Here is a 27,107-nt window from a genome sequence, read left to right on the forward strand (position 1 = left end):
CAGGACAAATAAAAATGTCTCACACACTGGCCCTACCTAGCTGGCCCAGCTGACAGTGCCAGACTGCCTGAAAGGCCTTTCCAAAACTGAGAATGGGGTGTATTGCAATAGCTTTGGGAAGGTTTGCTGAATTTGTGCTTGTAGGACCAAGAAGTAATGACATAGGGTAGAGTGCTGCAGGCCAGGATTTAGGCGCACTGTTCCCCTTTATAATGCCCTCAAATGCTGGTGGAACAGTGGGTGGGTGTTGCATGTCAATAATCAGGAGTATGGTAGAGCTATGTTTATGTCCTAGTAATGAAAGCCCAGTGGGTGGGTACTGCCAAGGACATAACTGGGGGTCGCCTGGATAACAGCTGCCACCCCTGGCTTTCCCATTGCGGCATGAGCTACTGTACTTGTCACCCCTAGAGACAAAGGTAGCAGGAGCTAGACCCGAACACAAACAGGGTTTAAGGATTTGGGTTAATTTTCTTTTATCGGTGTCCCTGCCTACATCGCAACAACAGCATGTCACTGTATAATGCATACTTGTGAGTGAGTCGAATGGCATGTATTTCCTCTGGAAATGACCAAAGCATGCATAACTTCAGTGTCTGTATGCACATCCACTTTCCAGATTGGGAGAAAAATGCCTAAATCAGTGCCTGGACTTTCATTAGCACAGTATTCTTGTAAAGAATCATTGTAATATTCTATTAAAATACGCTGGAAAGCAATGTGAAATGATTCCTGGGTGCAGACAGTCAGACAATAAATGTGAGTTAATTTTAAAATGAAAACAAGCTCACAGTCTCATTTCAGTATCGATATTTTTTATCGGATTTGCAGAATCGCGAATACTTGGCTACCGCTGTACATAACAATCTAACCATTCATTAAAATAGTGCTTAACAAGCACCATGTATTCAAACGGAAAATACATTATTTCTCCACTCCTGAAGTGAATAAACCATGCTTAATCCTATATTTATGGAAACCAATTAGATATAGGTGAGCCTAGATTAAATCACACATTTATCATAAAGAAAACAAATATGTTCAATGTTAAAGAGCTGCTATACTACGCCCCGAAATAGTACATTTTGGTATCCAGAGGACCAAGCATGCACCCAAAACTCAGCCTGTAACATATGTTTAACCTTAGGAAAAGCTGTGTTGTCTGAAGTCTCCAAAACCTGCTTCCATTTATGACTATATCTGCTGTCCAAAGTCTGCAAGATCTGGATACAATAAGGGACAACTCTGTTATCTTGCTAGAACATTGTGGGGTTGGCCTGGGCCTTAACATTGAAACTGTGGGCCTGATTACAATGGCGGTCAGACGAGCATCCGACCGCCTTTGCCGCAGGCGGGTGACCTTCTGACAATGGCCCAGGGAAAGGGCCCCAGCACAAACCACAGTAGGAAAAGGCACTTGGATGTGTGGAGGGGCAGTGCATGTGTTCCCCATGTCACTTATCAGTGGCCCAGGGGGGCAGGGGCCCTGCCCGGGCCCCTCAAAGTCCCTTTCAGGCTGCCTTTTAATGGGAGTCAGACGGCCTTTCAATGGCCATCAGACTGCCATAAAAAGACAGTCGTAAAAGGCCAACCTAATCCCTAAGGCAGTGCCTGCGCAGGCACTGCTCTCATGGTAGGGATAGGAGGATGACCGCCGTCCCAACGGGATCCTTGATCCTGATGGCCCATCGGTGACGGTCCCACCTACATCATAATGAGGCCCTATGTTTGGACATTTGAACCAATGCATTAATATATGATGACTGGGCCTTGGCATTCCAGGTTGCAACTGATTATATGTAGCGGTAATTATGCATGCAATTGAAGTACTGTATATATCTAACCCGAGGAATAGTCTGGCATTCCATTAATTGATATGTGGTTCCAAACAAATTAGACTTTTACAAGCTTTCAGACAGTTCTAGTGATTTTTTTTTATCTTGCGCTTGTAATTGACTTCACTTGAGTGTGTCCAAAGTCATGTGACTTAATTTCCTGTGGTAATGAGGGGGATGAGACTTGTGATGTCACTTCTTGCTATGTCATCAGGGGTGAACAGGCGTGTGATGTCACTTTCGCTACCCCTAGGATTTCGTTGAATCGACTCCCATGACTAACAGGCAGGACAGTTAGCCTTTACACACTCTCATTACACATAGTTACAATTTCGTGTTTGTTTTAATGATGGAAGTGAGTAAGTCACTTAGATGTCACTCGAGACAACTACTTTTTCACTTCCAGAGCCTACGGTCAGAAGCGGTGTCAGTGGCCCTGGACAGTGCCCAGCCGAGGCTGGTTTGCTCTACACGAGAGCATGCATAGCAGCCCATGAACACTCAATGCGGGGGTGGTTTCAATCTGAATTTTAACACTTGAGTAGCCATGCTGGTATGCACTGCAATTATTATATCCAAAAGTATGAGAGATCACACACACACACACAGTAGAAACATGTTTAGCACACATATGCTAAAAATAGCAACAGTTAGTGGGACTTTCTGCACATGGACAGACAATGACAGGAGATTCTTGCAGATGGACAGACAGTGGGAGGAGCTTGAAGCCCATGGATACAGTGTAAGGGCCCTGGGTATATGGTCAGAATATGTTAGGAGCTAGATGCATATGTACAGATTAAACAGTTTCGCACACAGGAGAAGTACAATTAGTTGGAAAAACATGGGCAGTATGAAGAGTATGGATCACAAAGAAAGGGCTTGAGAAGTATGTACAACTGTGTAGGATTAGCGTCTAGTACCTTGGACATGCACTGCAACCTTACTGCCAAGAGGTGATACAGCTCTCAATGTACACCAAAGCAATTTCGTGTTTTTGAATGAGCTGTTTATGTGCACACCAGGGAGTAGGCTAACCACAGCCTAGGCGACATTTCTTTAAAGAGAACCAAAAATCATTGGCTCAAGTCACAAAAAAGCGTAAACTACAAATATTACTTTGCATCAACGTTTGGTTGTAGGTTTGTGCTTAGGAATTATCAAAGTATTCCTGAAGTTCTCCTGGGAAGCCTTGACACTTGCAACTTTCCAGGAACCCTCACAATTGTGAATGTATGTAGCATACAAGCATGTCCTCCCACCCAAACTATTTTGGGAGCATTACTACTCATTCTCACTATGGAAACAAGTTTTCTCCTGCACTTAGCAGGAGTAAACTGCATATGAAAGTGGAACTTTCGCACACAAATGCCTTTGTGAATATGGCCAAAGAATGTAACTCTGGAATGAGAAGCCGAATGGTAGCTAGTGATGTGACATTAGAAATTGGCATTGATCGCGGTAGGGTCATCACTCTTATAAGCATGCAGAACTGTAACAATATTTAATCAGAAATTCGCCTATGAATAGCATCCACGATTTCGAGAAATATTGAAAATGTGGGTATATACTCAAAGTGTACTGAGCACAGTGCCTAATTCGCGCCGGTGGTTGCCAGTAGGGCCACCAACACTTTTTGTTGGGGATCAGCACTTATTTTTCCGTCCTGAGAGAGGGAAAAACACACAAACTGGAAAGACAGAGGAAAATGAAGATGGGAAAATCATTTTGAAGAGATAAAGCAGGAATCTGCAAGAGTGAGATAAAGCACGAGCAGCCGGCGCAGGTAAGAGCGGCGAGGCAGGGGGGGGGGGGGGGGGGGAGTCGACAGATGACGGGATAGTTACAATTAAATTTAAAAATAAATAAAACCACTTACCTTGCGCTTGATCACAAGGTAAGTGGTTGTATTTAATATGTATTTCATTTGACCTATCCTGTCGTCTGTCGACTTCCCCCCTGCCCCGCCGCTCTTACCTGTGACAGCCGCGCCTGAGATAAAGGTCAGGGAGGGTCTTGTGGTGGATTAAAGAGACATGAGTTGGATTTCAGACTACCTTCCTTAAGCACTGACTGGCCCTCTCCATGGGCGTTGTACCAGAATATTGCCAGAACATCGTCCGACACAAATATTACTCCTACAAATTGTTTACAAAAAATTACCCCATTGTATTTAATAATAAAAAATGTCTCCACCAAACGGAGCAATAGTTTTAAAAACAATATTAAAGAAGCAATATTCTTGTCATACTATATTCTTTTTTTTTTGTTTTTTTTTTTTTGTTGAAAAACCTTTATTGACATTTCAATCATTAACAAGTATGGGCCTACAACCCCCCGGGGCCGGCCGCTAAGCAATCAGAGCAATAAGAGCCAATGTAAACACAGGCGGCACCTCGGAGAGCAGAATCTTCATTCCAATATAGTCCGGCGTCATACTATATTCTTGACAATGATTTTCTGACATTCAACCACACGAGCTGCCCACCTGTGACGGGGTTACGCTAAATATACCATTTAGAGCCAAAATGCTATCAGGACGAAAAGTCCTCTAGCAAAAAAACTAGCTGGTAATTCAGCTATTTATGAATACATCAACAGTATTGCTAATTGAGGGGGGATGAACATAGGAATACTCAAGGTGTACTTACTATACACTGTGATGATGGAATTTGCTGTCTTAGAGTCTGGTTCAATGCCGGCCGTGCACTTCACGCTGTAGGTTCCCGTGTCATCAAAGCTCAGTGTCGTTTGTGCAATCTCCTTGTCACCTTCCCTGGTTTGTGTAGTGCTCAGTTTTTTATTCTGAAGGTACATGTTGATCGGCAAGCTGTCAGATTCGGGCGGATTGGAAACTTCGCACACCGCCATCTCTCCACTTCCCAACTCTGTGAATGTCTGAACAGAGAGCTTGGGCTCTGGGAGAATACCTGCAATAAACATAAAAAAAAGACCCATAAACATATAACACTACTGGAAGGGGTGGGATTTCATCTCAGGCAGCAGAGATGCATGAACAGTGCTATGTTGCTTACACTGGCAGGAAATAAGATACATACACTTATTACATTTGATGAAAGTACTTCTGAAGCCACAATTGCACAAGTGCTCTTGGCTGTAAGTGGATTAGGGATATCATTTCCCTGTGGGACCTTTATGTTGGTTGACAGTAACAATTTCAAGGTCTGTGGCCTTACCGTTTTCCTGGGCTCAAGTAATAAAAAAATCATAAATATATATAAATACTTTCATACCGCTGCTTGGGTCGGCCCTCTTCATCCATTGGTCTGTAAGTGTCACTCAGATTGTGTTGCTGCCCATAACAGTATGGATGATCATGAGTCAATTTGTCGGTTCACTTCAGCCATTGGCTGTATTGTGGTCACAGTTTTTCTGATTACGTCCACATCTGCCCACATAAAGTGCACTTCAGTGCAGGGCGAGCGGACAAATGATGGTGGGCCAAGTGCTGTGATGGGTCATTTTTTACTTTCATTTGCTTATAGGCATGTGTCCGCCACCTTTAAAATGTGCCATTTTAACTTCTTTACGTTTCATCTTTTCATTTCTATGGCATAGGTTTGTCAAAAAATATGCACGCTTGCTAAACCCAGACCTGTTGGCTTTGACAATGAATGCTACATAGCCAGACTAGACTGCCTGTTGTTAAATGGGATGAGGGTGCGATTGCAGTCCGACTGCTGCTCACGTCAAACATTTGTCAGGGAGAGGCTAGTGTTCGTGAATGGGAGCAAGGACTGTGCCTGAAATGCGGTTGGCTCTTCTTCAGCCCTACTAGAAACTTTCCTTCCCCATTCCCTTCAGGCCACTCACCATCCGGTTTAGAAATGTAGTGCGCAGTGTGTGTATCCTCGCATCGGAAAACCACCGTGTTAACTACGTTTGTGACCCGATTCTTATCAATTGCTAGACACAGCACATAAAGCTGTATAGGGCACGAAAGTATTTTTGGTAGAAAAGTAAGTTTTTTTAATTTAACGAAAATCTAATCTGTGCAATTCCAGTGTTTTTTTCTCACTGATGAAAAAAACCGGCCTCACGTCGTTGATCTAAAATGCACATAACACATGGGCACCTGCATAAGGTGTGTTTTCATGAGATACTTGTTAAAAAGAAGTATTTATTCAAAGCTGTGCAAATTCCAGGTATAAAGATACATCAAAGTAGTTTGGGGAACTAGGCTGTCCCGCAGTGCTTCAACAACAGGCAGCGCCTGGATACCCACTGGGGTGAGTAGCCGCACTCTGTAAGTGCTGTTTGATTGATTGACACTATTAATATTACCCATATGACTGCTACTAATCCCATTATGCATTGGCAAAGTCAATAGGTCTCAACCATGCAAGAGCTATTTGCTTTGCCAATGTGTTTTGGCTATGTTGTACACCTGCGTGGCTGCTGTTCAGCATGGCTGTAAGTTAGTGGCGTAGAGGAGAGTGGCATGGAGTGCAGTTACGCAAATTGGAGTAGAGTGGCGTAGTGTGGACTGGCATAGAGTATTGAAGAGTGTCATAGAGTGAAGTGGGGTGGCGTGGAGTGTCATAACATTGATTGGTTTAGAGTGTCGGAGCATAGAGTGGAGTGGATGAGAGTGGAGTAAAGTGTTGTTGAGTACAGTGGCGGCTGGTGAGCTTTCAAAGTGGTGAGGCGTTAAGACTTAGGGCCTGATTTAGATCTCGGTGGATGGGTTACTCCATCACAACGTGAAGGGATACTCCATCCGGCGAAATATAAATCCCATTATATCCTATGGGATTTATAGTTTGACGGACGGGATATCCATCATGGTTGTGACTGAGTAACCCGCTCGCTGAGATCTAAATCAGGCCCTAATGTAAGTTGACCAAAAAGCAATAGCTTATATTGGCATTTCAATGGAAAGACTCAAAATCTTTGAGTAAACTCCTAGTTCGCCAAGTAAGCCTGACATAGCCATGCCTGCAGGCCGGTAGAGGTTGGGCCCAGATCCGCTTCTGTAAGACTTTGATAAAAACGAAATAAGCAATCATTTTGAATGTGACAGAGTTTTCAAGGGTTCATGCACGAGGACAATGGGTGCAAATAAAAACAAGAAAGGAATGTGCATGTGCTCTGTCTGACATCAGCAGCTTGCAGGGTCACTTAGCAGGGAAAAGGACACTTTCTTGACTTCTCTGCAGCTGAAGAAGCAACAACATAGCAGTCACTGCATCTGATCATTTTTTTTTGGGGGGGGGGGGTATCTCCCTTCATCTCAAGGGTTTTAATGTGAGTTGTGACACTTTGTGCTGCATCATCTTCTTCAGATGGCATGACTTTGTACCTCATGCACTCCTGGTACTGGCTGCACTGTACCTCTCTGCAACCTTTGAGGTAAGCAGGCTTGAAGGAGAGTAGATAAAAGCCTTGTAATGGTGAGATGAGGAGGGCTCAAGGGGTGAGTAGACAAAAAGGCTGGAGAGGAGAGCGAGCAAAACTCAATGAATCTGAGAAAGTTAAAGGAGGCTGAGGAGAGCGGACAACTTCACAGTATGTGAGAGTTTAAAAATGGTGGAGGACAAAAAGCAGTGAGGGTTGACAGTTTAAGGGTACTAGTGGCAAGTCGAGGAGGTCGTGAAAGATAAAAAGACAAAAACATGGAGGGAAAATAGTTGAATAGAGAATGGAGCGGAGATTTAACAAATAAATTGGATGCTGGGTGGGAAGAAGGACTGGGGTTCAGAGTGGACAAAGAAGCAGATGTGTGGATGCAGGATCGAAGACAAAACGTTTTGAGAATATTCAAGGGAGACTGGGGGGATATGTACAAGGAAGTGGAGGAGAGAGGCGTTAGCCTTCCAGGCTTAAGGCCAGTTTGCACCATATTTAAAAGAATGTGGTGCAATCTTGCGTTTCCCCCTGTGATGGTGCTAAGTTTAGCAAATTAGCGCCAACGCAGGCACCCTTGCACCAGAGTGCAAGGGTGTCTGTGTGCAGGGGAGGATTGTTTATGTGTAGAAAGGTGTTCCTTCCTGCACATAAGCAATCCTAGAAATGCCATTCTGACACTTTCGTGCATGCTGCTTCATGCAGCACACATGAAAGTGACAAAGTTGCATTTTAAAAAAAAAAAAGTTTGTTTATGTACAGGAAGGGACACTTTTCTGTACATAAACAAACAATGACATTTTGCTTTTTCCATGTGTGCTGCACAAGGCAGCACACATGGAAAAGCAAAAACAAGGAGAAATAATGCATTTCTCCTTGTTTCGCCATCTTAAGACCAGCTTTTATCTAGTCTTAATTTTGTCGCTGCCTCATATGTATGCCACCCTTGTACATAGGGGGCAGCTTCAAAATTAAATGGTGTTGCGGTGGAACGCCCACTGCAACATCCACTGGCCACTACTTCATGCTAACCTTAGCATGAAGGGGGGCATTATGTACAAGGAAGCGTTAAGCCACGTTAAGTGGCATAACGCTGCCGTGTACATAAGGCACAGCCCCTATCGCCACCACAGCGTCACCATAGATGACGTTGAGGTGGCGATAGGGGCTTGTACATATTCCCCTGGGTTTAAGATTGAAGAAAATGCATGCATGTAGTAAAAAGTTGAGGGTGGCCGGAGAAGACAGTAGATAGAAATCAAGAATGAGAGAGTGTAGGGTGGTTGGCGTGGAGAAGCATGAACAATGGTCAATGACTGTAATGGTGATTAACTTATTATTCTTAACAAAGAGAGTATAATAGAAATTACCACAATATGCCTTTGCCTTTAAAATGTGCCTTTCCGGTTTTGGTCATGGTTGGATGAGACACTGCACAGCAGAGGAATGCGTAAGCTTCACCTCATCCGTTTATTTAACTATCGTATATGAAACAGTATAGTGCTGTTGCCTGCCATGTACACAGGTCTTGTCTAGTGTCCTGGTCCTGACTTTGCCACATGTAGTGGTTGGTTTCATAGCTGTAAAGAAAGCAGACAGCATGAAGCTTTGAATGCAAACCTCACATTTGCTGCACATGGAGCGCCATGGGGGTGGAGTCCACTCTCATAGACCATTTTGTGATGTGTAGCTGTTAATGCCAGATGCTATTGGAATGCAACATTTGTTACCTTTACACACACACAGTACACTCATGTTAGCACTCTTGGGAGGATGAAGGTCTAAGTCTGTCCTGAAGGTATTCAGATGGTGGCCCGTAGGTTTAATGCAGTGCTCTACTGATACTTCAGCCCACTAAGTTACCCACCAAGAAAAGCAAGGGACACCTGGTGTTCTGGTGACACATAATTTAAAATGGAGCCGAGGTGTCTGTAGCATTACACTAGCATGCCACTGGAAGGAAACCATTAAGTGTTACATGACACCACCTAAAACACTTCTGACAGCACAAGGATCTGAACTAGAACAAAAGTGCCATTGCAGGGATATTTCAGCTTCAGTGTGAAATGTTTTCAGAGCACTGCCTCCCAAACCATTTCAGACCAGGAACAATTTTTAACACAGCAACTGGTTTGGCAGATGGGAGGAGGAGGTTTGCCATGGCAGAGATTGAGGGTAGAAAGCAATGGGAAATGGGACAGGAGGGATACCTGTGAGGCTTTGACTCCAGATTTTTCAAGTCTGAAGTCCAGGCAATTTCTTTCTGAAATGCACATGCGTTGCACACTGAGCATGTGTGCCTGGCTGAGAGTTTAGGAAAGGCCTGAGTGTAGCAGAACCCATGAGCAAGCAATATGTATTTAAAAAACTCTGGGCCTTGACAGATTATTCTACTTTACAATCCCCATAAAACCATAATAGACTTCTAATTGTGAACCTTCGATGTGCCTTACAGTTCCATATAGGAGCTCCAAACCCCATACATTTTAAGCATCCCCTGATAAACGTTTGCAATACATGCCAAGAGCTACATACCAGGCTGCATGGATTGCACGAGTTCATTTCTTCAGCTCGTTTCAGTGACTGTTAGCGTTGATACAATCTTACAGAACCAGATGGTAGATGATGCAATATTACCAGCACGGCTGTTTGTGCCTGCACCAGTTTACTTGAAATTAGAAATAGTTTCTATTTTGTAGCCAGCTCTTCCTCCAGAACAGCTGACCCACACCCTGGCCCTCAACTGGCCTAGTTACACACGTGCTAGAAGGCCTGTAGGACTGATCTTGGGTCAGTTGTGTGCCACTTGGGAGCCTTTATTTCATCATCTGCATGGTTCCCAGAACCTCTCTTTGCTTCTCTGGGCAGGTAACAGGTTTCGACAACATACTAACTACCTATACAGTAGTCGCATAGCAGGGGAGCCAGGACTGTCTTCAGAGGGATTCACTAGCACCCTGTGTTTACTGTTTGCTGAATGCATGCAGAACTGCACATCATTTGTACTGTGCACCTACAGATCCAAAGCATCACATGCACCGATTTCATACACGCGTGCAGTTCTGCACATGAATCATTCCTTATTCAGGTGCATGCAGTTTAGTGCATCGATAGCAGTGTGCGCTCAGAACAACATGTGTTTTGGAAAGAGACATGCCTGCTGCTCACAGGGAAGGCTGACAGGTGAGACAGTCACAAGAGTGCAGAGCTACATTTTCACAGGGCGCACAGCCTCACACTGCTGGCTGGGCGAGGCAAGTCATACCTGCATGATGGCATCACAGATACTGCCCCATTAACAGCCCTGGGTGGGAGTTGAACTGAGCTCACAGTATCGAAGCGAGGGTTCTCAATAGGTTACAGCCAGCATTTGTAAATGGAAAGAAGCCATGTGACCAGATATACTCTGCATGCTTTTCAGTGCACACTGAAGCATGTGCAGTATATTTGTTCACAGCATGTGACTGGCATCACATACAACACCAGTCACATGTGTACTGATTCGCGCTACTCTCTTTCTCCTCCCCAATAGAGGTATATTCAGGCAGGCAGCAGCTTAATCTTACGACCGCTCTGACACCCTCATTGATTGACACACAAGCTCTGTAGCACAGGGCTTAAACCTAATGCACGCATGCTGTGTTCAATTAGCGAGGCATGTCTTTCGTCACAGAGGGGTGTGGCCCTACACTGTCAGAGGCCAAAGTGGACCAGGGCTGGAAGAATGTAAGCCCTGTAAAACCTGCGACAAGTGTCACATGCGCACTAGCGCATCTGACAATGAAACTTGCCAGATTCTGCCTGACATACTGTATGACATAAATAAAACGAAAACAAAATAGAAGATGGTAAATATGGTGTGGGCGTAGCCCTGACGCCATCATAAAAAAACGCCCCTGGTTGACTAGAGTAAAGTTGAGTGGCGTAGAGTGGAATCACATAGAATGGTGTGGCAAGAAGTACAGTTTTGTATAGTGGAGTGTAGTGTCATAGAGTCTTTTAGAGTGAGGGTCATAGAGTGGAGTGTTGTAGAGTGGAGGGCCATAGAATGTCATGGAGTGGCATAGAGTGGATTAGAGTGGCACAGAGTCGAGTGCCATAGAGGTTAGTGGAATGGTGTAGAGTTGTGTGGCGTAGAGTGGAGTGTCCTAGAGTAAAGTGTCATAGAGTGGAGTGTCTAGAGTAGAGTGTTGTAGAGTGGAGAATCATAGAGTGTTGTGGAGTGACTTAGAGTGGAGTAGAGTGGAGTGAAATAGAGTGTTGTAGAGCTGAGTGGTGTAGAGCAGTGGAGAAGAGTGTAGGGGTGTAGACTGGAGGTGTGTAGAGTGTCATTGAGTGGAATAAAGTGGAGTGTTGTAGAGTAGAGTTTTAAAGAGTGGTGTAGAGCGTCAAAGAGTTGAGTGGCGTAGAGTGGAGTAGAGTGTCATATAGTGGAGTGATGTACAGTGGAGGGATGTAGAGTAGAGTGGCATAGCATAAAGTGGAGCGTTGTGAAGTGTCATAGAGTGGAGTAAAGTGTTGTAGAGTGGAGTAGAGTGGGATGGCATAGCGGACAGTGGAGGAAATTATAGTAGAGTGGAGTGGCATAGCGTGGAGTGGAATGGAGTGGTGTAGAGTGGAGTAAAGTGGCTGGAGTGTCATAGAGTGGCATGTCGTTTTGTAGAATGGCATACAGTGTTGTAGAATGGATTCTCGTACAGTGGAGTGGCATGGTGTGCCGCAGAGTGGAGTGGCGAAGAATGGAGTGGCATTGAGTTTCATAGAGGGATGTAAAGTGGAGTGGCGTAGAGTGGTGCAGAGTGGAGTAGAATGTCATAGAGTGGAGTATCGTGTTGTGGAGTGTCGCAGAGTAGAGTAGAGTGGCCTAGAGTGAAGTGGCATAGAGTGGTAGACAGTGGCATAGAGTGGCATACAGTGGCAGAGAGTGGAGTGGCGAAGAGTGGAATAGAGTGTTGTTAAGTAGCGTGGCATAGAGTGGAGTGGCATAGAGTGGAGTGTAGTAGAGCGGAGTGGGGCACAGTGGAGTTGAGTTGTATAGATTAGAGCATCATAGAGTAGAGTAGAGTGTCATAGAGTGTCTTGGATTGGCGTAGAGCAGAGTGGAATCACATAGAGAGGAGTAGAATGTCCTAGAGTGTCATGGAGTAGAGTGTTGTGGAGTGGAGTATGCAAGGTGTTGTAGCGCACTGCCACTGCAGACAACACATTTTCAGCTGAAATGACTATTACATTTGCATAGACATTCAGTTTTACTGATAAAGCTATACAGTGCACAAAAAAAGACTGTGTGTGGAAATGGTATCATCTAGGGTATTGATTTGTTTTGATTGCATTAAAATATTTGTTTCCACCACACTTTAGCATTACAAAAAATTTGCTTCATTGTGCTTTCCTAATTCTGATATTCAGAGATATCTGCACAGTTAATTTACAGACATTTGCATTTTGTTGTGAGCAAGAAAAAAATGACATAGTACAGACTTCCTCCGGCAAATCCCCAGTAGCAAGCCTAATTGTCACATAAATCCTCTCACTTTGAAGTCAGAAAAAGAAAAGTAAATACCAAGCTCTCTTGGAAGATAGAACCCGACATTTGACCTCTGTCTTTCAATACACAGCAAACTTGACAAGATAAGAACAACATTTCAAGGCCTGTTTACAGAAAGCAAGCACTCATGGTAGAATAGAAGGAGCGGAGGTAAACAGGCTATACTCCACAGGAGGGACTAACCCTTGCTGGTCAGCGTAAAACAAATAAAGTCAGCAATTAGAAAGCAGGCAAATGTGAGTTACTAAACACCAAGCCATAGGTACGTCTTCCAAATGTCCCCAAGAAGTCTTTGCAAACCAGACAGCTGCGCTGTCTGGTAGACTTCGACCTAAAAATTACAAAAATTATGTATACATTATTTTACATTTGCTAAATAGAGTTGGGGGTGTGCATAGAACCTCTGGGTCATTGAGAATTGAAGCTTTGAGTTTTAGGTGACCTGTAGCTATCCTTTCTCACTATGAGAAGCTTTTTGCGGTTATCTGTAGGCGTTGGGTAGAGTCCACTTGTGGGGGGTTGTGTTTGAAAAACAAAATAAATGCCAGTCAAGGCATCATGCTGCCACTTGCTACCACATGACGTGCTGTATGGCAAGGAGCAATTTCAATGCACTTTCGCCAGAAAATCCCGACCATTAGGCAGGGTTAATTAAATGTGGTCAATGGGTTGCTACTGAGTGTTTCACCCCTGAGGCTTAGGGCACATACAGTGGGCTGTATTGAGCACCTACATCCCAAAACAATTTCAGAAAATGACTAAAAACTGTACATTTTCTCTACTTGAAGGTCTATATCTAACATTAGATAATTCTTAATCACTAGAGATGTGTTTATAACAATTTCTTTGAGCAGGCTCAAACACCAGGCAATAGAGGAAACATCACACCTCAAACAAGATTACCTTAAAAACAAGCATAGTGAGATGATGGGGAAATGGAATTCCAGATGCCCATAGCAGATAGAAATAACTAACAAAAGAACTGTACACTTAAGTAATAAAAGGTGTGAATAATACCAAACACTACTTCAAAAGCAGGGAAGTCTTGAGTTTGAATCTAGATATCTCCACTTGACCCAGAATGCGTGATGGTATTCAGGGAAAATATCAAAATAAAATATTGAGATGCAGAAATATCGAGTTGGAAATATAGTGATGCACATATATTGTGTGCAAAAATATCGTTGACGAGAATATCGATTTTGAGGTAAGTAATAGTGATGTTAAAAATATCTATGTTGTTAATATAGATGTTAAAAATATCTATGTTGATAATATCGTTTACAAAAATATTGTTGAACATAATATAATTTTTAATTATTTGTATGTAGTTCAGAATATATTTTAATTGTATATGCTATAAATTGTTTGCATAATCATTATTCATGTTTTTTAATAAAGTTTGTACATTTTTAGGTGTTATTAAATGTAATTTAATAGTTTGTCATTTGTAGTTCCGTGGGGAGTTATAGGGTTTATAGGGGTACAGGGTGGAAAGTAAATTAATTATAATGAATTTTCAAGTATTATTAATTATTTTATTGATAATTATGTAAACTGGTTTTCTAAACTCATAAAATGTAATACTGTTATTAAAATAAGAATTTTAATTTATATTATAATTTACCAATTTTTGTAAAGTTTAATAATGTAACAAATAAATATATATGTATATATGTCTGTCAGTTGTCACACATGCACTTCTGTACTTTGCTTAAAGAGGAAAAAAGAAGAAAAAAAATTCAATAAATAATTGCCGGGAAATTCTCACTGTTGCCGTCTTTCTGTGTCGCTCAGGCTGGAGAAAGTGTGTTGAACTGTAGGAGGGCGGTATCCAGAAACAAGCGCCATCTACACACACACATATATATATTTGAAACAAAGATGTATTTCTATTTACAAGCATAACATCATGTTGTTGAAAATGATACACTGGTGCCTTAATAACAATATGTTCATGTTTGATGGAAAGATCTACAGGCAAAAATAGGGCGTAGCCTTGGAGGCATGCTTCTCCCCCATCTATGCGTGCTTGCACGTAGGATGGTGGGAGGAGCATGTCCTCCAGGTCGAGCATAGAGTTATGTTTGAAGAACATGAAGTGAAAATGTGGAGGTACAATGATGATGTATTCATCATTTGGAAGGGAACACATGCTCAGGCCAAAAGCTTTATCGATGCAATAAACCTTAACAACCTTAATTTGCAGTTCACGGCACATATCGACCTTACAACCATCAATTTCCTTGACATCACAGTGTATATAGAAAATGGAGCTATCGAAACATGCCTTTACAGGAAACCAACAGCTGGCAATACTTTATTGCATGCTACCAGTTTTCATCCCCAACACTCTATCTCTAGCCTTCCTTATGGCGAGTTTCTGCGTATTCATAGAGCGTGCAGTACTAATGAGGCATTGGCATCAGCACAAAAGGCAGCCAGAGAAAGGTTCTTAGAGAGAGGGTATAAGGCTAAGAAACTAGATGAAGCAATGAAAAAGGCCAACAACAGGGACAGACAGTCATTATTGGCACCTAATGTGGGACTATCCACCAACATCATCCCCCCACAAGAAATCACAGGAGATAGGATGTGCCATGACAATACAGGATATGTCCCCTGCAAGTTTATATCCACCTACAGCAGGCAGGCCAATGCTATTAAAAATATCATCAACACCCAGTGGCCTATAGTCCTCACTGATGCCACGCTCCAACAGATACTGCCAAATAAACCCAACTTCACTTATCGGAAAGCCGACTCCATGCTTAGTGACCTTGTAAAAGCTAGCCCAGAATTAGACATCAGAAGCAGTTGGCTTTCCCCCAAAAAAGGTTTTTATAAGTGCAGCACATGTCGTGCTTACACATTTGGGGTGAATACCAAGGCTTATTCCACTGCTTTCTCAGATGTTTCTATTCAACTTAGTGCGACTGTTAACTCGGACCCTACATATCCTGTCGCGAGACATATAAAATTGGAACATAACAATAACTTAAATGTTCTCCAATATTTTGTCATAGACAGTGTACCCATCAATAAACGAGTGGGCAACTGAGAGAAAAAAACTGAGACAGTTGGAAACACAGTATATTATTGAACTCGACACTAAGGCCCCCCGGGGATTGAATATCTGTGAGGATTTACATCATTATCTGTAGCTGCACAGTAATTTTTAAAGTAAACCTGATATGTGTTCTTTCTTAAGATGCATCAATGAGCGAGGGTTCTAGTTATCTATAACATAATACAGACTGACACAGTAAAGTCAGGATTGTTTATAACTATTGTTTATGTAATACCAGCTTAGAACCCTGATGACTAGTCTAGAGACTAGCGGTTCCACTGTATGACTAGCTCCATCCGTAATTTACTATTCATTTTTCTGATATGATATATTGTACAATTTTCATGCTCCCTTCGTTCACAGTTTTTAGCTTCACATATTGCACTTTTTGCACTTTAAGCTTCTTTGCACATGTGTACAGTTCATTGAGGTCTGCACGCAGCACTTTATAGGGGAATTCTTACAGTCAATATGCACTTTAGACAAATTTGAGGATTTATATCTGATTCCGCATTTGAAATCAATAGTATTTGTACTGCTATTAAGTTTTTCTCACGGTTTAACAGAATACGATTTTTAGGAAATTTGTTGAAATTTTAACATCATGAGTTTCTAGTTTCTATTTATGCATGGCCCTGTTTTAAACAAAACTTATTATATATTTGCATTTGTGCTTTTTCTATACCAAGTTTTAGTGACAGATATATCGGCAAGGTGATCTACAAACACTCATAAATTAATGAATTGATATCATGTCATACTGCTAAAGTTACACCTTTTAGGGCAATATTAATATTTCCTTTCAAATGCCTGCATTTAGTTTTTACCAGTGAGCTTTTGTCTTTCTTAATATCCAGTGTGCTTTATGTTTACATTAAATTTGGTATAGTATTTCCTCTATGTTTATGCTGGCAGTAGACACAATGTCACATGGTATATGGGTTTCTAATTTAAACGTCACTTACTTGCTACGCGTTCATGTGATCAAGGCCACTGCGTTGGCCGAAATGCGTCATGCTCGAGTTACACTTTGAAATGAAAAAATAAACGCCATCACGGCAAGCAGAATGAGCATATTCAAGTTGTCCGTTTCTCTGTTTGGTGCCTGGATGCACCCTTGAGTGGTAACTGGATATATATCACCAAAAAGTCTCCTCCATTTCAAGCTGACACAGGGGACACAGTGGAGCACGGTGAGACAGCTTTATTAACTAGGTGGCATGACACGTTTCAGTGAATACCTTTCTCAAATGCCATAAGTTACTGGGTTGGCTACTTAAGCGTCCTTTAAATAGTCCAGCCTCTCCTTCAAGTGAAGAGGGCTCACCTGAACCGCATTTGTTCTGGAACCACCCATGTAGTTTAAAATGAAACTTCAACTCCCACAATGCAGCTTGATGTTAAGCCGGGATGTGTAATGCTTGCAGCTTAGATTTGAAATTACTTGCAGTGAGTTGAATGCTGTGTGCAAGCATGGTCAGGTTGAAACCGCAGCGTAGATGTCATCAAAACTGCCTCCTTTGCCCCTACTTCCAGCCGCACTTCATCAATCGTAGCAGAAACTGGAGACAACGGTAGAGTATATATATATATATATATATACACACACACACACACACGCACACGCACACACACACACACACACACACACACACACACACACACATAATTAATTAAAAAGCATAGTAAATGAACTGGCAAAACATTTAAATCCTTGACAATTTAATTACACATAACAAATGTATCAATATAAAAAATTAAATTTTACTAAAAATATATTACATATTACAAAAATTACTAAACAAATATAATATTATGTTAAATACACAGAAACATTATAATAATATACATTTATACAATATAAATAAAACTATAAAATTGTAGGAATAATAAATATCCTATTCCCACTCCAATCTTTGCAACAGTAGGAACAGCGCTTAACTCCGGAGGGGTAAACTTTACTATTCCTACTCCAGTCGATACAACAGTAGGGAAAGGGTTGGACTCAAAAGGGGTAACAATTTGCTATTCCCACTCCAATCTGTGCAACAGGGGGGAAAGCGTTGGACAGGAGGGGTAAAAATTACTATTCCCACTCCAGTCTGTGCAACAGGAGGGAAAGCGTTGGACTCAGGAGGGGCAAAAATTACTATTCCCTCTCCAGTCGATACAACAGTAGGGAAAGCGTTTGACTCAGGAGGGGTAACATATACTTTTCCCACTCCAGTCTGTGCAACAGTAAGGAAAAGGTTGGATCCAGGAGGGGTCAAATTTACTATTCACACTCCAGTCTGTGCAACAGTAGAGAGAGGGTAGTTCACTTCAAACAAATGCAATATTTTAACAACTATATTAAATATTAATTTAAAAAAAATTGATATAAAATATATACTTACTTTTTTAAAGTAAAATATTATAAATGTACTACAATGTTTAATAAATATAAATTAAAACAAACAATATTAATATAATTAAAATACTACACTATATTCTCACAATCATAACAACCAACAAATATAATATTATTTACAATTAAAAATCATAACAAAATTAGCACTTAACATAATAAATAACACCACTTTTAATGAATGAATAACTATTTTTACATTTATTATTACTTAAATAACTACCTTACCTATACCTCTACAAACTAAACAAGATGCACCTAAAATATATCTTAAAAAGTATAATAATTACACATTTTACATAATTAATTATCAATTAAACAATTAATAATAATTAACTAATAATAAAATCATTATATGTGTGTTTTTTTAAAATAAATATAACATTTATATAGATTGTTTAATTATTTAAATAATAACAATATATATTATTATTATTAATTATTTAAATTATATTATATTACTGTTAAATGTTAATATATATAGGCCCTAAATTAGCAATGTCAGTCGAACTTGAATCCGGCTGACACCATTTTGGTGTGGGAACCCACCGAGCATAGGTCGGCGGTTCCGACCAGCATATTATGATGTGAAGTCACATGGTACAGTCACAAACTCCCATTTCTCTATGGGGACTTGTGCTGCAGGCGGTTTCCTCCCACAGGACAAGCTTCCAAATAGAAATGGGAGTTTGTTGAAATCCCTACACCCTGTGGAAGGCACCTCATTCTGCCTGCCACGTAGTGCATGGATTTACAGGAGGGCACCGTAGGTGCCCCCTCGGCCCCCAGCCGGAGGCTGCAGGGAGAAGGGGGACCTACTAGGGGCCCCCGAAGTCGCTTTCCGACAGGCTTTCCATGTCGGAAAGTCCAACATGGATTTATGATGTTGGTTTCAGACAGGCTTTCCGACAGCAGAAACGCAGTCTGTAAGGATTATGTTGCGGTGTTCGGCTGGCCGCAGGGTTTCTTGAGCCTGTTGGAAGCCCTGCAGTCAGAGGCTTTCCGACCGGCATCCAAATGAGGCCCTATATGTTTACTATTTTTAACTCTATGTGTTAAAAACCGTTATTTTGTAATCTATATTAATGTACAAGGATAGTTTTTTTTCAATATTTTTGTCATTTACAATATAAGTATGGGAAAACGATATTTTTGTGCTCAATATTTTTGACTTGATATTTATACACCACGATATTTGTGGTTTCAATATTTTGCCAGTGAACCTTGTGTGATATTGGGCAAAAATTGCTTCTTTTAATTAACCAAATTTGGGAGCATGCAGAAACAAGGCACCATCAGAATTAGAGCTACTTATGTTAGACACTGTGCTGGGATTCAGAGGGCAGACATTGGCTCTTGGGCCTCAACCATGGTGGCTGCAGCAGTTTTTCTCAAATGTCCTGGGATCCTTCCCACTATGGCTTTTCAATCTGGACCAAGTACAACCTTTCTGCACTTGACTCTCAAAGCGATGAGCTGGCAAGCAGTCACCGGCATCTCAGGGAGGTAGTGTAGGGGGCAAAAGTGCAGAACTCACAAATCAACTAAGTGACACAATAAGCTAATGTCCAGCCCAGTGCTTATCCATAGGAAAAATAACCTACTTAAACTCACTGCATACTAAATGCCGCACAATTCTATGGATACAGCATATGTGGTTGCAGAATACTGTGTTCTGTCAGCGAGGCTCTACAACCGTTTAATTCTCAGTAATCTTCCTTCTTCCCAGTAGAGTCAAGATTTCCGCTACTTCCATCCCTATCCTTTTATGGGTGTAGAGAGGATTAGGCTAAGGTGCAGCTAACTCAAAGGTTATCACTGTTTTAAGTAGGCAGCTCAGTTCGACTCTTTATCACTTCTTTAGCATCAGAGAATAGTCTCCAGCAGGTGTGTAAATCTGGAGGTACACATTTGTTTCTTTCATCTCCTGGCCCAGGCTAACTCAGCAGTTTACATGCAAGTTGCTCTCGACAGTTTCAGGTAGGAGGTGGATGAGGTTGCACCCTCCCATCGTCGCAGTGTGGGCAATCTCACTTAGATAATGTACATGATAGTCACAATGACACCCAGATGCAGGGTCTGAGATGGTGTTGTACTCAAGAATAGATGACACAGTGGGCCTCATTTGCCACTGACAGCCTGTCGGTGGCGGGGTCTGACCAGCTGACAGCCCTTCGGTGTGACCACTGGATTATGATACCAACAGTCGGACAATTTGATGTGAGGGGAAGACTTCCGCCTCGGACAGGATCTAGGTTCCCATTGGGGCGGTGGTCGGACTCCTATCCCTACAATGGAGGCGGTGCCTGTGCAGGCACCGCCGCTGGGGTTAGGGATTAGGACGACTGCCATGAAAAAGGCAGCCGATAAGGGACTTTGGGGGCCCCAAGCAGAGCCCTCGTCCCCCATGGGTCACTGCTAAGTGGCCCGGGGGCACCTGGAGTGCCCCTTCACACATCTATGCACCATGTGGCAGGCACCACATGGTGCCTGGCACACAGTGCATGGATGTGCACACAGTGCCTTTTCCTACAGCAGCTTGTGCTGTGCCCCTTTTCCTGGGCCGTAGCGCAAGCTGCAGTACGAAAAGGCACTTTCCGACTGCCTGCATGGTGGTCGAATCATAATAGGGAAGATGGGAACGTCGACGGACACCTGCCCGTGGCAATGGCGGTTAGATGCTTGTCCAACCGCCATCGTAATGAAGGCCAATATGTCCCTAAACTCAAGATTCAATACAGCATTTCAAAATACAGTCAGTAATGAAGAATAACAAGATAACAAATAACAAAATAAGTGAGTTTGAGATCAGTAATTTAAAAAAAAAACAAGAAGGTTTATTAAAATATTACAGTACAATACAGAAAAGAAAAATGCAAGAAGCAGTCAAAGGGCATAGAAACCATTTGCTATGAAGGATCTCAGAATTTAAGCAAAATACAGCATTAAGTAAAATACCCAAAGGTGCAGCAAATGACTAGAGAATCGGACAGCATCCCAAGCAGAAACCCAAAAGTCATTAGCTCATGCCCAAGTCTCAGAATGTATATAGCCAATTACAGAAACAGAAATGTTAGCATGGTGCGAGCAAAAGTATCATTATTTTGACAAATCATATTTCAGTTTTTAAAACATCATATAACCCTCCCATCCTAACACTATCCCAATACATGAATGTTGACTCGCCCCTTCTGAGCTAATGTCTTCCAGACGTGTTAGAACAAACCAGTTACATAAACAATAGAAAATAGTCATGAATTAATACAATACAGTGTGCTACCAAAAATAATCTTGGAAAGTAACAAAGGCTTCCTCTAAATAGATCTTCGATAACAACATCCTATCCAAAATGAACAGTGCACATTTTGCTGTATGTGATGACAATGAGAAATAAAAATCCACAATGATTGTAAAGTCAGCAGCCATATTAGATGGAGCTGAGACCTGGCTAGCACTAGGCCATACAATCACAACTTTTTCATTTCGATTGCAAATGACTCATATTATTGAACATACATATTTATAATAGCAGTGTGTACTCTTTATTGCAGGACCAAGACAAGCAATTCGGGCAGGCAGGTCTTGAAAGCAGTGCATGGCTGTGGGCAGGTGCTCAGCTTAGGTAGTTGAGGGCTCCAGGCTGCTTCGTCTCGCTGTGATATCTTCGGGCAGTGGCAGCCCATGGGCAGATTGGGCTCTCTACTCTATGGTGACACAGCCTTCACTCTTTGTTGACAGCACCAAATGAGCAAGCCAGCAGCCCGTTGGTTCCTCACACTTCATTGCCATTCCCTGATGGTCCAATCATTGCTCCTTGGTGTGCCTGACTCCCTGGTGAAATGGCTCTATCCTATATTGAAACAGCAGCTGCCAATCTAGCACTGTCTCACCCCCACTTTTTCTCATCCTCTGATGCTCTTAATACCTTGACTGGCTCCCTGGCTCCAGGTGCCTAAAAGGATAAAATGTAAACCATTGTATTGTACACAGACCTATACATCAGGTAGGGCCCTGTTTTCTTCAAACAAGATTTTTCCGGTGCACACCTAATCGCCTGTTGTGCTTTTCTAAGGCCAATCTTATTATTATACTTAGATTCTGAAAAGGTGCAGACGGGAGGCCGTGCTTTCTCAGTCCAGGCTATCTTATTATGGAATTCTCTTCCTTTTGAACTGCACGAGCCTGGCGATCTACTTATGTTTAGGAAAACACTTAGAACTTGGCTCTATATTTTTTAACTTGGCCATTTATACCTACATCCCATTTATACAGTAACTTTGGTTCCTGTAGTTATTGTCCGCGCCAGGACACCTTTGTAGGAAATGGGGCACTCAATACATGGAATTAATAATATAAATAATAATAACTCAGCTGAGCAGAGAGACTGGGGACTCTTTCACATCTCAGGTCTCCAGGCAACACTTCTTGGGTCATCAGCTTTCTCTGAGGTTCCCCTCCCTGTGAACATCCAGTGCTATCCCCGTGGACAGTCTCTCCTCCCACAGGGCCAGGCAGACACCTTCCCCTTTTAAGCAGTCAGGCAGGCTTCTATGCTCTTTTGGTAGGCCCTCAGCTCCTCCAACAGAAAATGGTAACTTCAGGTGATGTTCTCTGCCTCTCGGAGACTGGCTGTCAGGCATACACCAGCCTTGGTTACACAGAAGCTCTTCAAGTACTCTGTGGAGCACTGACTTCCTTACTGGAGAAGAACTTGGGATCGAGCAATGTTGAATCTTTGGATTCCACTTTTATGCATATTTTCCAGACAGGGGACATGGATTCACTCTGTCAAACTTCACAACCGGTTTGGGATGTTCCTTTTCAAGTGTTCTTCTCAGAATGCTCTCCGGAAACAGCTTTTGAGAAAAGTCATGATTTTCACAACAGATAATATTAGGATTGGCTCTTAGCAGGAGTGCCCTCAGCATGAGCATTAAGTGTGAGTTTTCAGCCCCGGACTATCATCAGCCTTCCTGGAGCAGTTATCAGATTCAGATAAAAGGTGAAGCATGGTCTAGACACCTTTTCACCTTGAACAGTAGAATTTACAGTCCCACCCTTAACATCTACCAAATGTCAGTGCTCAGGAAGAACTAATTAGTAACTTCTTGCTAACGAAGTCTTCCTGAAATTTCTGATGGTAGCCCTGTAGCCTTCCTCCTCACTTCAGTGTCTGGGTCTCCACCATTCAGCAACAGGAAGGAAGGCAATACACTTCCAGTATTTGAAGAGGCTATCCTTAAACTCCGTCTTGTGCCATGGTAAGGTCAGAGCCATCCAAAATGGACCCCACTGCTTCAATACTCCAATACTCAGACTCACACTTACAGAGTCCAAGGACCATCTATGTCACATGCTCATTGTACATGCACATGGCGGCGACAAGTGCCTTGCATTGTCAGGCCTACACCTAGGCCTCTACTCACACACTAGATTGGTGTGATGCCAGGACCAAAAATTAAAGTTAAGATACCGGCCTCATATGCAGTTGGGCAATTAGGGGAGGGGATCAAGCCTATTGACCATGCAGGAGACATTCCCTGCATACACAACAACATACACAATCATTGAGATTAGTGAAGGCGCACAGTCACCTAACATACAGAGGCACAGGCACACAATCATTCACATATGAAGACAAAGCAAGGCAGTTACAGGTTTATATTTTTTCTCTCAGTGCCACCAATGAAAATATCAGGTGCTGAATTATGCCACTGCAACAGCAAAACTCAATTCTCATTGCGTGATGCCGTAATACCGCAGCCAATCACTAGGCCACAAATTCCACATGCTATGGCATGAATAAATGCTGTAAGATGCATTCTTTAAGCCAAACCTAACAATCATTGGCAATGTCAATAGGTCTGGTATGTTTTAGGTGTATGTATTTTGTTGTATTGATCTTGTGTTGGTGAGTGATTTTCTGAGATGCACAAACAGAAACAACATACGCAGGCACCTATACACACATGCAATCATTATCATGAGGTAGGTATACACGTGAACACAGATGCAGTCATACAACACACTTCCGGACAAATGCAGACACAGATAGATGTTTGATGGTTGTATGGAAGACATGATAGCTTCATGGTGCTTTAGGAGTACTTAGATTAATAGGTTAATGACTGTAGGTGCATCATCAGTGTATATGTTGGTAGATTGATGAATATGATAGTGTAGCTAGTTTGATGCATGTGTAGGTGCATAGATATATGCTTGTGTGTGGGTGGATAGATGTATGCCTGGGTGATGGGGTATGATGGATGCATCCGTAAAAGAGGCTGATTAATGTATGGTTGGGTGGATGCATAGGTGTGGGTAAATATGTATGGATGAATGTATTTGCAAGGAAGAATCAACAGATGAGTGTATGGGTGTGTTTGATTAGAACGGTGGATGGAAATATGACACGGTCAATAGATGGGTGCATATGTGTGAGCAGAAGGGTGTATGCATAAATGCAGGAGGGTAAGTGGGGTTGAAAGCATGAGCGTGTGTAAATAGACAGATGTATATGTGGGGTAGGTGTATGCGTAGATGTGTGAGGATAAAATGATGAATTCATGGATGTGTGTATATACGTGTCAGGAAATGTGCTCATAGATGAACATTTGTAGTCAGTGAATGGCCATCTGCATGTAAGTGGCTTTAGATCTGGAATGTAGAATGTATAAGCTTGGTTGGTGAGTAAATGCCTTTAATATCTCTGATGATTCAACCCTACAACCAGGAAATTAGAGAAAGGAGCTGCCTGCTTTGGAGCTGGAGAACCAAGTTTGAGTCTTGACTCAACATACTGTGATTCTCGGCAAATCACTGAATCTCCCTGTGCCTAAAAAAATGAATGTATCCTTGTGTAATGTAGCTGGTGCTCATGTAAGGTGGTCCACTACCTTTGGGTCATGTTCGAGCTAATAAAACTGCAAAAAATAAAATAAAAAGATTGATACAGAGAGTCTTAATGCACTCTTTTATGCTATACCTAAAAAAGTGACTTTGATTGAAAAAGATAGAAAACAGGATTCTTGGAAAAGCCACACCCCAAAAGCTTTTTTTAAAAAGCTCCAATCAGTTGGCAAATTTTGGTCTTCCCACCAACTGTTGCTTAGAAATTACAACAGGGCTCCAACACCAATTTTGTCCCTTTAAGAATTCCTATAAATATGCTCCTTAGACATTTTTGTACATTCAGCATCTACGTTACGTTATGTCTATTTGTATAGTGCAGCTTATCAACCGGGATCCAAGTGCTGGAGCAGGAACGTAGGCAGGTTGGAGCTCCTAGTTGAACAGCCAGGTCTTCAGATACTTGTGGAAGTTGAGAAGTGAAGGAGTTATCCCGATATGTTGAGAAGTTCATTCCAGCTCTTGGCAGCGATGAAAGAGAAGGAGCGTCCTCCTGACTTGCTTCTGCGGATTTGGGGGACCCATGCAAGAGTGAGAGAGGTAGAGCATAGCTGTCTGGGCGGTTGGTAGAGTTGAAGTCAGTCATTGAGTATGCTGGTCTAGTGTTGTGGAGTCCTTTGAATGTGTGGGTGAGCAGCCTGAATTGGCAGCGTTTTAAGATGGGTAGCCAATGTAGTTCATTGAGGTAGGTAGTGATGTAAGTGCTTCTGGGGATATATAGAATGAATCTGGCATTTGTGTTTCGGATGGCCTGGAGTCTTTGCGTGAACTGGTTAGAGATGCCGACGTAGAACACATTGCCGTAGTTGAGTCTGCTGGCTATGAGGGCCTGGGTGACCAAGCGTTATTCATATGTTAAACATTGAATTATTACTAGAGACAACAGTAGAAATAAAGAAAACAATTTCTGATACTTTACCTGCCTGCTCTTTTTACAGCACCTCCAAATTTGATGGAAATATGTACAAAATTATATACATTTCTTCGCTAAATTTGAATCTACAGTACTTAAATTTAAGAAACATTTTAAAAACACTTCATTGATAATTCTATGATAAAGTTAACTATGTTTTAATATAAAAGATAATCTGTCCAAGGCTTTGTAATTTCCTTGTGGATATTTCAAGAGAATAAGCAGATCAGGAGGATTTGACTTGCCTGCTGCAAATAACGAAGGGGCTCATGCAGTTCTAACATGTTGATTCAAAACAAACATGTTGTATGATTCACTAAGTCTTTCATACAATACGGTCACCTCCTATTTGTGTTAGCATCATGATCCATCAACAACTTGGTGTTCCTGTTTGAATATTTCTCTCTCTTTGTTTACATATCCACCCTCATATATTTGTGTCTGGCTAACATACTTCAGTGCTTGAGATCCGGCCCTTTCTTGTAATAGAGGTCACGGCTTTCATAAATGTTTGGTAAGTTTTCTTTGGCACACTCAGTCATCCATGTTTAAATAACATTATAACAATTCCTGTTAATTTCTCCTTATTGTGCACCACAGTTAAGTTTGCATATAAACTAACAGTGTAACAAAGTAGCTTGTCAAAGAAAATATGTGCCTATAATGCTGAAGCTAAAAGACAGAAAAATACAGACTAAAAAACTAATGTGCGAAAGGGGTCAATGTGCACATCGGTGTCATCCTCCTTTCGTCACTATTAAAGCAGGACTTGGCAAATTAAATTATTAAGTAAGATGCTTAAAACTGGATGAGTGGGTAACTACTGAAATCCCATATCACTGTTGTAGAAGTGTGTCAGATAGTTCAGGTTTATAAGAGGATTGGTTATTTTAGAAAATACAGAAAGAAAGTTATCTTAGTATCTGTCTAGAGATGGCTTAACACTGTTCTTTGGAGGAGATACATTGCGAAGAATCGAAAGCAATATGTTTTGGCAACTTCATCATTGGCAAGGAAGATTGGTGCTAGGTGGGGTCGGGCAAAGATGTAATGGCAGG

At 41.9% G+C, this 27,107-nt stretch overlaps 1 protein-coding gene across 1 annotated transcript in view; it reads right to left on the bottom strand.

Moving 5' to 3' along the window:
- LOC146856335 (intercellular adhesion molecule 1-like) overlaps positions 1–27,107 on the bottom strand; it is a 218,971-nt gene that overhangs the window by 95,061 nt on the left and 96,803 nt on the right. The window contains exon 2 of the mRNA XM_085654439.1: positions 4,487–4,765. Coding sequence (XP_085510565.1) covers positions 4,487–4,765 — 279 coding nt within the window. The remainder of the gene's footprint in view (positions 1–4,486; positions 4,766–27,107) is intronic.

Source organism: Triturus cristatus, chromosome 4_1, assembly GCF_964204655.1.
Source record: "Triturus cristatus chromosome 4_1, aTriCri1.1, whole genome shotgun sequence".
Classification (NCBI taxonomy): Eukaryota; Metazoa; Chordata; class Amphibia; order Caudata; family Salamandridae; genus Triturus; species Triturus cristatus.